The sequence below is a fragment of the Melanerpes formicivorus genome, unplaced genomic scaffold (genome assembly GCF_026170545.1).
Source record: "Melanerpes formicivorus ecotype bairdi unplaced genomic scaffold, bMelFor1.0.p_v2 SCAF_2, whole genome shotgun sequence".
NCBI classification, from domain to species: domain Eukaryota; kingdom Metazoa; phylum Chordata; class Aves; order Piciformes; family Picidae; genus Melanerpes; species Melanerpes formicivorus.
The window spans coordinates 39,631,048-39,647,782 of NW_027142354.1; the positions used below are offsets into that span (position 1 = coordinate 39,631,048).

A 16,735-nucleotide genomic window follows, 5' to 3' on the forward strand; every position below is an offset into this window, starting at 1 on the left:
TGGAGGTGCTGGAACGTGTCCAGAGAAGGGCCACAAGGATGATCAGAGGGCTGGAGCACCTCTCCTATGAGGACAGACTGAAGGAGTTGGGGCTGTTCAGTCTGCAGAAGAGAAGGCTCCGAGGTGACCTAATTGTGGCCTTCCAGTATCTGAAGGGGGCCTACAGGAAGGCTGGGGAAGGACTTCTCAAGATCTCAGGTAGTGACAGGACTGGGGGAATGGAATGAAGCTGGAGGTGGGGAGATTCAGGCTAGATGTGAGGAGGAGGTTCTTCACCATGAGAGTGGTGAAACCCTGGAATGTGTTGTCAAGGGAGGTGGTCGAGGCCCTGTCCCTGGAGGTGTTTAAGAGCAGGCTGGATGAGGCTCTGTCCAGCTTGATCTAGTGTGGGGTGTCCCTGCCCATGGCAGGGGGGTTGGAACTAGATGATCTGTGTGGTCCCTTCCAACCCTGAATGAAACTATGAAACTATGAAAACACATGTATACAACATTCAGGTTTGAGCCATATCTGAGATACAAAGCAAGAAAATGTGTTGACTTATACTATTTGAGAAACAGAAATGGAAAGCACAGTACGTAAGAAGATACTTAATTAGGTAAGCCTTTTAAAACACACAGTAAAAGCAAAGGACTCAAATTAACCATATCCTCCAGTCAACCACAGTTGTCAGAGTGAAAAAATACACCCAACCAAAAAACATGACACTTACTTAACATGCCCCTGTAGTTGAGATCCATGTCCCGACTCTCTGAACGAATTTTAATGGCATCTAGGATGGCATCAGGTGACAGCAATCCAGAAGGTCTCACAACATTCAGTAGTTCTGTTAGACTCATTAGAGGCAAACGTACAGCTTGCATTATTTCAGCATGGTTTTCCTTGGGGTTATGTTTACACCAATTCATCAAAGCCTGGAAAATATCCTTCTCAGGAGCTGCAAATGAGTCCCTCAGTACAATACTTAACAGAGCAGCCTGGAAAAGAAAAACAAACCAACCAAACCAAATGAACAGAATTTTTTCTGTTTAAATTAAAAAAAAAAAAAGGAGGGGGATAAAAATTAATAGGTATTTTAACTTGTTATTAAAAATCTTCTCCAAAGGAGTGATGATCTAAAACTGTAGCTTGTTTTAGTTAATCAAGCAAGAATTAAAGACTCCATCGTGTAAATAACAAGTAACATAATAAACAAAAAGGAGTCATATTCGAATGCTGTGTTCAGTTCTGGGCCACTTGCTGCAAGAAGCATATTGAGGTGCTGAAGCATGTCCAAAGAAGAGCGAACAAAGTGATGAATACATCTTATGAGGAACACTTTAGGGAACTGGGGATGTTTAGTCTTCAGAAGAGGAGGCTGAAGGAAGACCTTATTGCTGCCTACAACTACTTCAGAGGAGGTCGGAGAGAGGTGAGATTCCGTCTCTTCTCACATGCAACAAGTGACAGGACGAGAGGACACAGCCTCAGGTTGTGCCAAGGGAGGTCCTGATTGGATATTAGGAAAAGTTTCTTCACAGAAAGGGTTATCAAGTGTTGGAATAGGTTACCCAGGGAGGTGGTAGAGTCACCATCCCTGGAGATATTTAAAATATGCATGGTGCTCAGGGACATGGTTCAGTAGTATGGTTTCAGCAGTACTCATGGGATTTAGGATTGCAAGCTCTAGGCGAGTGGCTGGACTCAATGAACTCAAAAGTTTCTTCCAACCTTTGCAGTTCTATGATTCCATGAAATAATTCAAAATTGAAGTGTTTGGAGATCTATTCAAATCAATTTAATTCCAGTAACCACTTTACATTTACTTTAGAATATAAGACATGATTTGGCAATTTGGTAGGATAGTTCAAAGCATTCCTTTAAACTTAGGCTGGCATAAGAACACTGATGAGAAAACAATGAAGTGTGGCTTGGAATCATCTTTGTACACCATTTCTAACTACTTCAGAGTTCCCCCCGCCCTTTTGGTATCAATTCTGAATGAGCAAGCGAAAACTTCAGTGGCTCTTATTCAGGCAGAAGATCCACTGACTGCAAAATGAGAACAAAAAGAATGAAATAGCTTTTTGATTTTCTCTTAGCTAGTAGAAGAATTACGAGTTTGCCTAAGAAAAGAAGAAATCTCTCACATATACCAGGACTGGCTATGTCAGAAAGGTCTTAAAGTATGTACTTCCTGATGAATAACATTTGCTATCCTCTTCATTGAGAATATGTTCTGAGTTCAGACTTAACAAATAGCACATGACGGAACCAAGCAGAGACAATAAAGTATTTTTTCTAGTAAGTTAGTCAGCAAAACAGAGTGTCTTGTACTTATTCAAGGGAAAAAACCCATCACAGCTTTCCTACTAGAAACATTTCAAAAAAATAATATTTAAACCAATTTTTACTCAGGATCCTCTGTTGCTTCATATGAGCACCACCTGAAAATACTGTCGCTATTATGTTGAGCTCAAAGACCACTCCAGAGTAAAGGGAATATTTCAACATCGTAGAACAGCCTGACAAGAGCACAAATACTTATACATCTAACAACTACAAAACCAATGCACAGAAAAACCCACACCACCCCACAACACCGCCATGTAATGCAATCTCAGAACACGATGACCATCAGCATTAGAAGGCACAGCAACCTCTAGAATGTTTAGCTCATGCAACAGGAAACAATCCATCAGTGAGGTAGCCCATATCAAAAATATAATAGAATATCTTCTGTTATCTTCAGATTTTTATATTCCCTGGGCAGCATTTAGAAGCCAAATTATATTGTTTCAAGAAAAGATTAAAAAAACAAAAAGACAAACTAAGATTAAATTACCTGCTCCCACCTTTGAGTACTCCATTTGATTTATTATAATTAGCTACACAACTGGTTAAAATTAAATACCTAAAAAATTCCAAATTAATAACCAGGATTTTCAGTTCAGCTTGGCTTGGACAATTCCAATTGCTAATTTCACTAGTATAAAATTATGCTTGTTAACCAACATATTAACTTGTATGTGTGGTGTCCTCATTGGTATTTTATCATGAATAAACATTCCTGGGAGGAAAAGGGAAAGCAAAAGATTTACCTTAGAAAGTGATAGGAAGCCTTCGCTGGAGAGCACTTCTTGGGCATTTCTATCCATGAACATACAGCACATACAAGTTAATTTGGGGAGGGAATAAAGACTGGCAACATCAAATGTCATACAGACATTCTGAATATTAAGTATGGTGCAAAGATAGTCAGACGTGGAATCCTCCAGTTCTGGAAACCCATATTTATGTGCTAGGCTTAGAAAGTCTAGGAGAACCTCCTCTTTCTCATCTCGTAGTGTAGCACGACCAGTGTAAATATACTTCAACAGCATGCCAAATGCTTCTGCAGTGGTGTCCTGAAGAGGTATTTCTGCTTCAGGCTGAGATTCTCTCATTCCTCCATATAGCAATGCCCTAAAAAGAAGATAAAATTTGAGAAATTTATATCCTGATAAAAACCAAGTAGAAAGGGAAAGGAATCAATGACCATATACATCAAGAGGAATACGAAGGGCATGTGGTTGAAAAATCTACAAAAGAAAAACCCAGATTCTTTGCATTTGAAGAGCAGCTCTGCTCTGACAATGGTTGCACAAGAATAATATTCTAATGCATCATGTTTTTTACCCTACACAAAAAACACTCCCCCACTTTGAACAAAAGTCTGCAAGGCAGAAAATGAGATATGACTCTTGCACATACTTTTGGGGGGGGGGCATTAAAAAAAATACTGCTATTAGTGAGGGAAAAAAAACAAAACACAAAGAAAAAAATTCAAATAGGTCACCACCACAACAGAAGCAGATTAGCAAATCTCAAGATTTTTGATCTCTGTTCCTACAGACGACAGAGATCGGAGTCAATACAGCTGACCAATATGATTGAGTATTGTTCCTTTACTGTTCCAGTATTGCCGGCCTATGGTGCAGGCCTATGGTGCGAGTATAGCACAGTAAAGTAAAGCGCAGAAGAAGAGAAAGGAAAGGCAGAAACGTGTAGCAAGGGAACTTCTACAACTTATATAAACTCGGAGTGCCTTGTTGGCATGGCTTCACTGGTTCCCTATGAGCGACCACACATTGCACTATTATAGATTATTGGTCCAACTACTAACAACACACGAGGTTTGTTGATGCAGGTGCATGTCCTGTTGTTCCAAGATAACTTTCTATGTTTATAACTACCAGTGCCCTGTTTTAGTTACATGCTGCAGGCACAGCACTGTTTTGCTAAACTGCTAGCTGGCTCTGCACTTATGCTGAGCATGGCCTACCACCATGTCAGGCTCTAGGCCTGCACTGCCAGATTGCTCACACTGCTCGTCGCTGGCATTGCCACAGTTCCTTACTCTAAACGCAGCACACAGTATCTCTGATGAAATCCTGAATCTTGAGAAAAAATTCCAAGTACCCACAATCATTTTTTAAACTATGATAGATGGTTTGGACACAATTTGCATTCACACTTCAGGTTAGTCATTAGCCTAACTCTGCAACAAAATTAGCTATAAAAAGATTACAAGGAAGTTCTATCAATTACATTTAGAGTGAAAAATGCCCAGCTCTTAAAAGAGTTGAAGTAGTATTTTTCCTAGTTTTAAAATATATATTCTAACCTCTCTCTGCCAGACCTCTTCAAATACTCAATTCCAATGCATCAAAATTAGACTGAGTATATTCCATAGATGCACGTCATTTATAACCTGAGAAATCAAAACAATTTTACAGCACTTTTCTGTTCTGAAGTTATTTTTCTCTTGAATTTGTGAAACTAGCTTCAAAATCCAATTTAATGAAGGTCAAAAGAATAACATCATGACATGGTATTTATCTTTTTATACTTGGACACAATGATTTGATATGCTGGGAAACATTCACACAGAAAAGGTCACGCTCAATGGACAGATGATTATACGCTGAAAAGTTCATAGAGAAACAATGTTTATCTGATCTGCTGATCTGCATGAAAATTTTCTGCAAGGCTGACATAAAGCTATGCTTCACCTGAAATAATGGCACCTAGCAGCCAGGATCACTCTGTGTGCTGGGAAACGTTTCTTTTCTACAATAAAAGTAACGTCACTGTATTCTTCCCCATTCATTAGAGCGCCGATATGCTCCGACAGAATGTGAACGTGGTCAATCTCACCCACAGCCGTGTAAGGACGAAGTGGGTGGCTGTTACTCATCTTGGAGGGATGGTGATACTGATAGCCTAAAGGAAAAAAGGAAACAACCAGGATTATAAAGGGCACAAATATTAAAAAATGGCAAAGATTGAGCTGTAATTACAAAAGCAGAGGCTAGTGTAAGTTACCATATATTACAAGAAAAATGAAACCAAGAGCTTTTCTGTTAAAGTTCATATATGACAGGACTCGATGCAGCTTGCATCAACAATTCCACCTAAGAGAAAATATTTCAGAGAATTCTTTCACCTTCTCATTCTGTCAACTCTCTTACTTGTAAGGGCTTCCAACAAAAAGAATTTAAAACTAAAGAGTTTTAATTAGTTACCATTAGAAAGCAATTTTATCTGAATTAAAATGCACTTAAATTATAAAGAAATTATTCAACCAAGAAGCACAGTCTCAAATGCCAAGCCTCTACTATAATCAGTGCTAAGTAAAAACATCTGTGATTTTGCAGAATTCCACTATCTTGCCAGACCTGGGAGAAAACAAACAAGCAGGATAACTCTTACTAAGTAACAGACAAAGTCCGTCAAAGAGCAAAGCTTTCCAACGTACAATTCAATTTTCTCACCCTTTCTATCCAGCTTTCTTGATGCCTTCTTGTTTCCTCATACACGTAAGAAAAAAACCCCACCTAATATCTCAGTCATAGAAAGGAGAAGACTGTCCACTAGTGTACAACACAGAGAAATACATTAGTCACATCTTTTATGGAATTATTTTGTTACTTCTTAACTCACAAGAGGTTTTAGCTTTGTTTGGGTTGGTTTATTATAGCAAGTAGTCTGAGAGGCAAGAGCATCCACGGGAGAATCTAGGTCATAAATCAGCTTCTATTTTTACACTTCAGCTCACTTTTAACTAGAAAGAGGTCAGGTGTTTCAGATAATAACCATCCATATTTTGAGACACACCTTCTGTGTCACTTTTTCAAAGTGACACTAATCATTTTTCAAAATGGCCACATACTTAGCGCTGAAGAAAAACAACGTACCACAAGAAGCAGGAAATGATGAGCTCATGCCACACTCACTACTAAACCATTAATATTTCAGGTGAAAGATTCATGACACAAGGGCATTTTTAAGCTACATTTTAAAAGAATTATGAAAAAATATCCATCTGTTTCCTTTCATTTCTACCTCAAGAGAGAAAACATGCAAACAGGGTTAAGTACTTTGGTAATAACTTGAAATGCTTTACCCCAAAATCAAGATACAGTAGAAACTGTGCCAAAGAACTTTAAACTCAGAAAAAGGGATAGAAATAGAAAATAATATCTGAGAACAACACAGCATACTAAATTAATAATATAGATCACAGTAAAAATGGGAACAAAACCCCAGCTTTCTTCAGGCAGTCTCTGCTATTGGAATTAGCAGCTACATGCCAGTGTAGGCACTGCGGCACAGTACCAGCAATACTGGCCAAGATAATGGAAGCAGTATAAGCATGGGAATACAGAATATGGTACAGTTATCCTTCTATCCTGACACCAAAACAATTTGTAGGATTTTTTTCATAAGAATAGACTTCCTTCTATTTGTACTGGTTAATTTACAATTAGCTAAGACAACTCCACACTGACAGATTTATGTAACATGCATTTCCAGTGGCATTTGCTTTGTAACAAGCCAGATTAACTAGCAATAGTATTTATCACAATATAATTATCTGAGACAACAGTATAATTGAAATGCCCTCAAAATATAACCTTTCTTTACATCAAATGAGCCAATAAAATGATGTATCTGTAACTCAGCAGCACATCTCAAGCTTTGACACTCCTTCAAGACTTCTGCATTTTTAATTGCTGTTGCTTATCCTCATTCACAACTCAGCTACGTGCAATCACATGAACATTGTCAAGCAACTCTGTACCCTCTCTCTCTCTTCTACTAGTTCTGATTTTGATTGGAAAAATTAATGTACAGTACTTCGTACATGTACAAACACTGGCACATGTTTGGTTTAAAGTCTGTGGTTTCCTTCATCCACTCCTATATCTAAAAACATAAGAACAGGTACTGTCCACATAGAATGAGAGACTACGTAAGTAGTAAAGTGAATGCCATCAACTGCTTCCAGTAGCTGTGGATGCTGTGTGCCAATTGGGTGAAAAGCTCAAGGGTTTCAGGTTAAATAAAGAAATAAAACGTAAATGCACATTTCCCTCTCAAAGATAGGTAGACTCTCTCTAAAGAGGAATCAATGTATAGAAGAGAGTAATGTATGAACTGGGTACGCTTGTTAAGGACTAGATGATGCCAGCCCTTAGGAACATCAAGACCCTGATACACAGGCAGCAATGAAAGTAGAAATTTAGAAATCTGTGTGTGTAAACCACATGACAAATTTATTTCAATGTCTCATGCTCTCCAAACTGCTGCCACAATGCACTATTCTAAACTGCCAGTTTCAACCAATGTGCTGCTCACAGGGAAAAGGAGACTCAAGAGGTGCTAATAAGCGTCTGGCTGAAGAACCTTTCATACACTTGAATGACTCAAAACTGTTGGAAACTGGCAACTTTCTGAAATTATCTACACGCCTTAAGTATCTTCTGTAGGTAACACTAGCATAGTGAAGAGGCACTTAATAATTTCCTTACTACTTCACATTTCCAATGCAAGTTTGGGCTTTATTGTGGATTTTCCATGTAAAACAACTCAAGGAGAGCAGTTCTGCCTTCAAACTATAGAAACAAATAATATATGACTTCAGATGTTCCCAGACTGGATTAATTAATGGTATCAATTTGGCCAATCCTGGAGTGATCTGTGCATTTCTTGAGGAAGTAAAAAGCAAAAACTGCTTTAGTTGTGACAAGCTGCTATGAGCTCACAACTTCCCTGTATAGCCAAACATATTTTTCTAGCTGCAACTCATAGTGTTACTTTTAACAACAACAAAACATAGATGCTGCCAGAAGACTGGCAAAACCCTTCCTGAAGGTCCTGATGGCATCTTCTGTCATCAAATAACATGACCCCTTTCAGAGAATACAGGTGTTTGCTCTTCCTTGAAGTCAAGGAACACTTAACTAACTACATAATAAAAGGTCAAGCCCTTTACAAGCCTCTTGCCAGCACCATAACCTGTTTCCAAAAGGTACTCAGAGCTAATTAACTGCTTCAAGAGTCAGCTGCTGTGACTAAGTTCATGTCATAGAAATAAATAAAACAAAACATTATTCTCTGTCAGTTTGATGCACCATTAAAATCACATTGATCTCAATAAGCATTTGAGCAGCGCTGTTGGAGGAGGGCAGATATTTGATTACGAATGGTTATTATGACCTGAGAATATAAGACTTCAGGCATATAGCAGATTGATGTAAGAGAGTCCCTGGTTCCTGTTGTAAACTGCTTTTGCGCTGTATTAGCTTTATATAGAAGGATTTTGCATAATAAAGTGGACACTTGGCCTGCATCAGGCTGCGTCCCATCTCTTAATCGCGGCAAATGGTGATCCCCAACATGATAGGGGCGATGAAATGCTAAGCTGTGTCCTGCCGTGTATTCTCTCGGAACTTTGAATGAGCTGCTGAAAGGAAGCAGGAAAAGCCAGCCGGCCAGAGCAATCCCTCCCGCTGGACGAGAGGTGAGCCATGGGAAACATGGGGAACCAGGAGAGCTCCTCAGAAAGAGACGCTTATGAATTAATGCAAGAACTCCTCAAAAAGCATGGCAAGGTTATCTGTGGCCGTGATCTTAAGGAGATGCTGGAGTGGGTGCAGGAGAACATCCCGACAGTTACAATATCTAGCATGTTTACGAGTGAAATCTGGGATCAAGTGGGGATGAAGTTATGGGATGCTGCTACCACAGGGAATGTTGAAGTGCAGCATATGCTCCCACGGTGGCGGATTATATTCGAGATGCTTAAAGCACAAGAAGGGAACTCGGAACAGAGTATTGAGGGAGCTCAGACTCCTCCTCCATTACCCTCTAAGCTGCCACCAAAGTCGAAGCTGCAGACTGAGACTTTGGGTACATACGCAGCAGAATACCCCTCCGAGGATGACCTCCTAGATCCAGGTCCTGTCTATCCTGAACGGGAACCAGACCCTCATCTCCAGGATCCTCACGATGTGTGGGCTTCTATTAAGAGCCAAGCTTTGCAGGACGGAGACACTGAGGTTGCCGCAAGAATCATGGCTCCTGTACTGTACGTGGGAAGAGGGGATAACCCTCAATGGGAGGCTTTGTCCTTCCCAGTGATTAAAGAACTCTGTCGTACTGCCGCTGAGCATGGGCTCTCTTCTCCTTATTTCGATAATCTTTTAACATCTATACTCGACAATCACATAATGACACCATACGACTTAAAATCTCTAGCACAACTGTTGCTAACTCCGTCTCAGTATACTTTATGGGAGTTCCAGTGGAGAAAAGAGCTCCAAGCGCTCTTACTTACATATGCGGGACATAACAATCAGGCTATAGTGGCACTCACGTTGGATCACCTCATGGGCACAGGTCAACACACCGACCCGGCAGCGCAAGCCCGCGACAAGCCCTGGAAGCATCGCGAGAGGAGGCACAAAAGGCTTTTCTTAAAGTCCCGGACTCTCAAAAGCCACAAAAAGTTTTTACAAATATCGTTCAGGAACCGCAGGAACCTTATATGCAATTCATAGACAGGCTTAAACTGGCCTTAGAACGCCAAATCGATAATGGGGAGGCAAGGGAAATATTACTGTTGAAATTAGCTGTGGAAAATGCAAATGCAGATTGTAAGAAGCTGTTAAAATCTTTGCCTAATCAAAACCCCACTTTGCTAGAAATGATTGAAGCATGTAATAAGATAGGTATGATGGAACACAAGTATGAAGCTATGGCTGCAGCTTTTGCAGCTATGAATGGTCCAACGAATACAGGAGCTTGTTATGGCTGTGGGAAATCAGGTCATCTCAGAAAGAATTGTTTGGTAGCTAATACTGGAGCCAAACCTAAGGCACCCGGGATTTGCCCAAAGTGCCAGAAGGGGAGGCATTGTGCTAACCAGTGTCGATCTAAGTATAATTCTCAAGGGCAGCCTGCGCAGGGAAACTGGATGCAGAGCGTGGGACGGGCCGCGCGCAAACACAAATCATCCAGCTGTCACCGGCCAGTCAGATGCCAGCAGCACACACATCTCTGACCTCCGCCCAGCAACAGCAGGCAGTGCAGGTCTGGACCTGGCAACCTCTGACACAGTAACTTCACTTGATACCACGGTACATTTAGTGCCAACAGGTGTGTCAGGTCCTCTTCCACTAAAAACTCAGGCATTAATATTAGGTAGATCATCAACAACAATATCAGGACTTTTCATGCTTCCTGGGGTTGTTGATTCTGACAGCACAGATAAAATTCAGATCATGGCATGGACTCCATTTCCTCCCTGCATGGTACCGAAGGGAAGTCATATTGCACAGCTATTATTGCTTCCCTTGGGATCGGAATGTCCCCCTGCAAAGGGACCTTTAAGAAATAAAGGAGGATTCGGGTCTACTGGGGATCCACAGATTCTGTGGGTACAGACTATCTCTCAAAAATGTCCTATCTGTCAATGTGTCCTGATGTATGGTCAGCAGAAAATAGTGCTTAGTGATATTATTGATACTGGAGCAGATGTCACAGTGATTACTAAAGCTAAATGGTCGACCTGCTGGCCTGTAGCTAGTGCATCTCAGGAGCTGGCAGGCATAGGGGGAGCTGGAGAAAGTCATCAGAGCCTGAATTTCATTCAGATTCAGGGACCAGATGGACATACAGCTTCTGTGAAACCTTTTATCTGTGCCTATGGTGCTATGGGGTCGTGATGTGCTTTCACAATGGGGGGTGACCATGAACACCCATTTTTGGAGGGGGCCACTGCAGTGCGCGACACCCTCCAGTTAACATGGAAAACAAATTCCCCTGTCTGGGTGGATCAATGGCCCCTACCATTGGAAAAGCCTTGCGCACTCCAAGAACTAGTCACAGAGCAATTGGGGAAAGGGCATATTGTACCCTCCAAGAGTCCATGGAACTCTCCTATTTTTGTCGTCAAAAAACAAACAGGCAAGTGGCGCTTACTCCATGATCTCAGAAAGATTAATGACGTTATGGAAGATATGGGGAGCCTTCAACCAGGCCCAACCTCACCCACAATGATACCACGATATTGGCATTTAACTGTTATTGACCTAAAAGATTGTTTCTTTAGCATTCCTTTACATCCAAATGATGCTCTTAAATTTGCTTTTTCAGTTCCAAACATCAACATGCAACAACCTTTGCAGAGATATCATTGGGTTGTGCTTCCACAAGGAATGAAAAATCGTCCTACAATTTGTCAGTGGTATGTAGCAAAAATTCTCAGTCCTGTTCGAGAGGCATTTCCTGATGTTCTGATTTATCATTACATGGATGACATTCTAGTGGCAGCACAAAGCCCCGAGCTCATGAAGAAAGCTGTAGCCCTTACTGTATCCACTGTGACTCAAGTGGGTTTTTGTGTAGCATCTGAGAAAATTCAGAATGTACCACCTTGGAAATATTTAGGGTGGAGAATTCGGACCCAAACAATTGTTCCACAGTCTCTACAAATCAATATACATGTGAAAACATGTCATGATGTTCAGAAATTGCTTGGAACCATAAATTGCCTTCATCTTTTAAATTGCTTGGTAATTGGGGACTTTCTCTCTGGATTTGTAGTTTTCTTAGAACAATTATGTATGCTTTTGCTGCTTTATTCTTTTTGCTACTTTTTTTATCTTGTTTATTGTAATGCTTATAGAGTTTGATTAATTGCTTTGTCAAGGGGATTCTTGTTATATAACAGAAGGGGGAAATGAAGGGTTAAATCTTGGAGAGCCGAGCTCCAAGCACTGCTGGACTGATAAGAAGGAGACAGTGCTGGCCTTGATGGTTTGTAAACTATGGGAACACGGTGCAGGAGTGCTGTTGGAGGAGGGCAGATATTTGATTACGAATGGTTATTATGACCTGAGAGTGTAAGACTTCAGGCATATAGCAGATTGATGTAACAGAGTCCTTGGTTCCTGTTGTAAACTGCTTTTGCACTGTATTAGCTTTATGTAGAAGGATTTTGCATAATAAAGTGGACACTTGGCCTGCATCAGGCTGCGTCCCGTCTCTTAATCGCGGCACATTTGTTAAGTTAGAAGGCCTACAAACCGTTTCTGTCTAAGACCCCATGGAAAAACAGCACTGTTTCAAAGAGTTGTTTTTATATCAGGCATAGAAAAAGGAATTTAAGGAATTGTTAATGGATCATTTGGGGAAAAAAAATATATAAAATGAGTGAAAAATGTTTACCTAACTGATGACACTACTGAAATATTAGAAAGAAATGCAAATAAATATACTATTGCTAGAATTAAAGATTTTTAATAAGTCTGGATTATAAACACTGAAGAAATAATTACATACCATTTAAACACTTAATTCCTTCATCATTTAGTTTGTACCTAGCAAGGTAATATAGATTTTGTCAGAATTACACAAATGGAATTTTCTTAAATAAAATCCTCTTACCCTGCTATTCTATCTAGAAATAGAAACTGGTTCTTAGTTGATTAGAAGAGGTTTGCATAGTTTTTAATTTTATTTTTTTTGTAATTCATTAATCATTTTGCTATACTTTATGTAAATTCCAGCAAAACTTTAATTACTATTTCTATTGTGACTATGACAGTAAGATTAACGTATTAAAAATGCCATTGCTTCAAATCGTATGATTTGTAGGGGATGTAGTGGCCATACACCTCTTCTTCACATGAAAATGTTTTGTTCTCATGAGTTCTGGCACAATAAACTAACATCTCAGGAAACAAGATGTTTTAGTAAATATTTCAAAACAGAGTATAAGCCAAATAAATACACTATGTCAGAACTCTCACTACAGAAACTCCTTTATACTTCTAAATAATAAGAAAGTTGACTGAGAGAAAATGGTAACTGAACGGTGCAAAAATACCAACCATTCTTAGTACTCAACAATAAAAGGACTATTAAAGCAGTAGGACTATGGAATGTGAAAGATCAAGAAACCAAATTCACAGAACATTTAACTCTTAACTCCAGTCCCTGTGTTGTGACAAGTTTAGAACAGGTGCTAACTCTGGCTAATAGTAAATCAGCACATTATTAAAATGACAGCATTTTCAAAGTAGCAACAATGTGTCAACTTAAAGCATATGAGAAGTTACACACTGCTGACCTGCACAACCACAGTCCCTTCACTTAGGTGCTATAGTGCTACTTCTGCTCAAACATTCCTCTGAGATATGAGCAGGAGCAAGTTTAGTTCGGTACAAAAAACAATATACTAAATACAGGTTATTTATTAACACATGTAAAATAGGTATTAATTAATTAAATACAGCCTGAATAAAATGGAACACAAATAAACCACAAAGTTAAAAATCTCAAGAAAACACATTGATCCACTCACCAGTAAAGCTATCTGAAGATCGACAGTGGATGTAGCCTGCAGGCAGATGACTAACTTCCTGAAAATTAGGGTTCTTCGCCATTCTGAACGACAGAGAGATTGAACAGCAAGCTCATAGAAACACTATTCAGCAACATCCAGCTGTACAGCAACAACTGTACCATTTCCTGAAGCAAGATATGAGATAGATACAATCAGAACTTGGCGGTTTGTAGCCTATAGAGAAAGTGAGAGATGCATATTTCTCAGTAAAAGTATGTGTGGAAAGACATTTATAAAAATCTCCTCCATTCTATGGGAAAGCTTATAATAATGTTAGAACACAGGATGATGTGGAGGTTTTTTTAAGTGATCATAATTTAATTTTGATAATTCACTTTATTAACCACCAAAAAAAACCCAAAAAGGGTAACATATTGCCATTACAGCACACAAAATGTCTGTCCTGAAATTCTTGCACAGCATTAATGTCCCTGAGGACACTGATTTCCCAGATAGGTGTGCTAATTAAACCAGGTCTATACAAACTGTATCACACACATTTTGTTCATTACATATCCAAAGTTCTCCTTGCTTAGCTAAAGGCCTTCCGGGGTGGTTGTTTTAGTTTTGGTGGTTCGTTTTTTACAATACTTTGGGCAGATCTTTTTCCTGTGTGAACCTTTAATTTTACAAACAGAAAAAACACAACTGTAGGCTGAAGAAATACAGAGACTTTATTTGTTTAAATACATATGAGTCTCATTCAACAAGTATAAATTGTTATTCTTCCTGGCCAACAGGGAAAATAAGATGTCTTTACATTGCTAAATAGATTATATCTACGAATTCTCCCATAAAAGACATTCTAATCTTTAAAGTACAAGTTTAAGGAAGGAGAACACAGTCTCATAAAATGGAAATTAGCCATATCTTAATCCAGCAAGTTGAAAACAGGTCTCTTGATTTTGGAGATTAATATGCAGTATGTAAACATTTGCTCTTACAAATACCATATGTTAACAGACTGACTTGTATTATCAAAATACATTCATAAGGCATTTATAAGAAGTTATTTGTTTCTGAGTGAATAGATCCCAACAGAACAGTATACTCCAAGCACCTGATTTACAGATTTGAAACAGAAGATGCACTCAACACAGCTAGACAGTGAGGAGGCTCAAATTAAAATCTTAAAATACAAAAAAAAACCCAATAATTAAGTGAGCCCTTGCACAGGGCTTTGAGAGGGATCTGTGTGCTATGCTTTACAAAACAGCACAAGCAAAAAGTATTGCTGAGCAAGCAAAATTACCGACAGGCTGTTAACAAGTCTGTTTATTTAAAGTCTGATGACGGCTTCATATAAATCAAAAGTAGTTTCTATAAATCACAGCAGTGTGCAACTTCCAAGAGAACTACCAAGGACTCAGAAAAAAAAAAACCTGTGAGAATATTGTGCGCACTATTAAAGCGCCAAAATACTGAATACTGAACTAATATTATGAGATAAACGAAAAACATTACAACAGGGTCTTACAAAGCGCAAGGGCAGGCAGAGGGGAAAGCAGGTGAGGCAAACGCATCACACCCACGGAGGAGAAGGCGGCCGAGGGCGAGCGACCCGCCCAAGGTCGCGTCCAGGGTAGCCTGGGCCGCCGCCTTCCCAACAGCCGCCTGTCCAAGCCTGAAGGCGCCGGAGCGGCGACCCCCGCCCGCTCAGCTACCTTCTCCCTCGCCTCTGCATTAAGACGCTTCAGAGGAAATCCCTCCACCTCCTGAAGCACCCAGCTGCTTTGCGGGGGCGGCCTGCGCTCCCGGCGGCGGCGCCGCCTCCGCCCGCTCCCGGGTCAGTGTGCCCGCGCCCGGTAGGAGACCGGCGGCAGCACACCAACGCACCGAAAAGCGAAACCCACTATGCGGGAGGCCTCGGGAGCTGCCACTTGGTCGCTACGAACCTCCGTCCCAAGAGGAACGCGGCCGATCACAACCCTCCCCCCGGGACTCACCGGCCCCACCGCCAACAAGGCCTCCACCCCCGGCGCCGTCGCTACGTTACTCGGCGCGCTGACATCAGTTTCCAACAGCAGCCGTCCTCCTGCGTGCTGACGTAGGCGAGCGCCCTGCGGAACGGCGCGGGACCGGTGCTGGAGGCGGCACGGGCTCGCTTCGGCCTCCGTAGTTCCGTTCGCGCGGCGCCTGGTTTCCTCTTCCGGCCGTAGGGCAGAGACGACCTGTAGCAGAGCAGCACCCGCGGGGCCGGGCCGAAGGAGGAGCGCCTGCGGCTCGCGGGCGAACCTCTGGCAGGGGCCCGCTAGGCCTTGGGAGGGCTGGAAGACCGAGCTGCCCGCCGGGCGTGGCTCCCACCCTCGGTCAGTGGGTAGGGTCTGGCGGCCTCCGCAATCCAAAGGAAAACTTTTCTGACGGGTGTTAAAACAGCGATGTCCCCGGTAGGGCTCCGTGGGACTTCGACGGCTGCACTCTCCTGCCTGCGGGCAACAGCCGGGCCTGACAGCAGGTGCCAGCATGTGTCAGAACACGGCACTTGTCCAGACGACAGTGACCCTGAAATGCCTAACTTCTGTAAAACAGTAATAGATGTTTAGCTATCCGTGTCGTTATCGCCGTTTCCTTTATATGTAACGCTGTGCTCTCCTGTCCTTTGCCAGTCCGTCTGAATCCTGCTTTTCTGAGTAAGAACATCTGCCTATACGAAAGAACATGGGCTTGGCTTTACATGACCATTAGATTAATTTCCACTGTACTGCATGAAGCTACGTTTAGGCCTTTCAAGTGGAAAGCACTACAGGCTACTTAGTTCAATGCTTTATTTAGCATAAAAGAAGTGTTACCTTGGAAAAAAGGTTATTGGTGAGAACATTAAATAATTTTGAAAGAGTATATCTGAAATCTTCAACATCTGTTGCAGGTTAAAAGAATCATGCTTAGGTGTTTGTTGGATTTCAGAACGAGAGGACACAGTCTCAAACTGTGCCAGGGGAGGTTTAGGCTAGAGGTGAGGAGAAAGTTCTTCACAGAGTTGTTGGCCATTGGAATGTGCTGCCCAGGGAGGTGGTGGAG

The 16,735-nt window shown here is 41.2% G+C and overlaps 1 protein-coding gene across 3 annotated transcripts in view; it reads right to left on the reverse strand.

The window, feature by feature from the left end:
* The window catches only part of BTBD9 (BTB domain containing 9), a 142,942-nt gene extending 127,101 nt beyond the window's left edge, over window positions 1-15,841 (reverse strand). Inside the window, exons 1-5 of one of the 3 annotated variants that reach the window (XM_068157500.1) lie at window positions 15,664-15,841; window positions 13,676-13,842; window positions 5,034-5,244; window positions 3,081-3,444; window positions 713-977 (exon numbers count right to left, since the gene is read on the reverse strand). In XM_068157500.1, coding sequence (XP_068013601.1) covers window positions 713-977; window positions 3,081-3,444; window positions 5,034-5,244; window positions 13,676-13,757 — 922 coding nt within the window. In that variant the 5' untranslated portion in view covers window positions 13,758-13,842; window positions 15,664-15,841. Of the gene's footprint in view, window positions 1-712; window positions 978-3,080; window positions 3,445-5,033; window positions 5,245-13,675; window positions 13,843-15,553; window positions 15,639-15,663 lie in introns of those variants that run through there. The other 2 variants (XM_068157517.1, XM_068157508.1) reach the window with 2 other exon arrangements.
* Window positions 15,842-16,735: the final 894 nt, after the last annotated feature.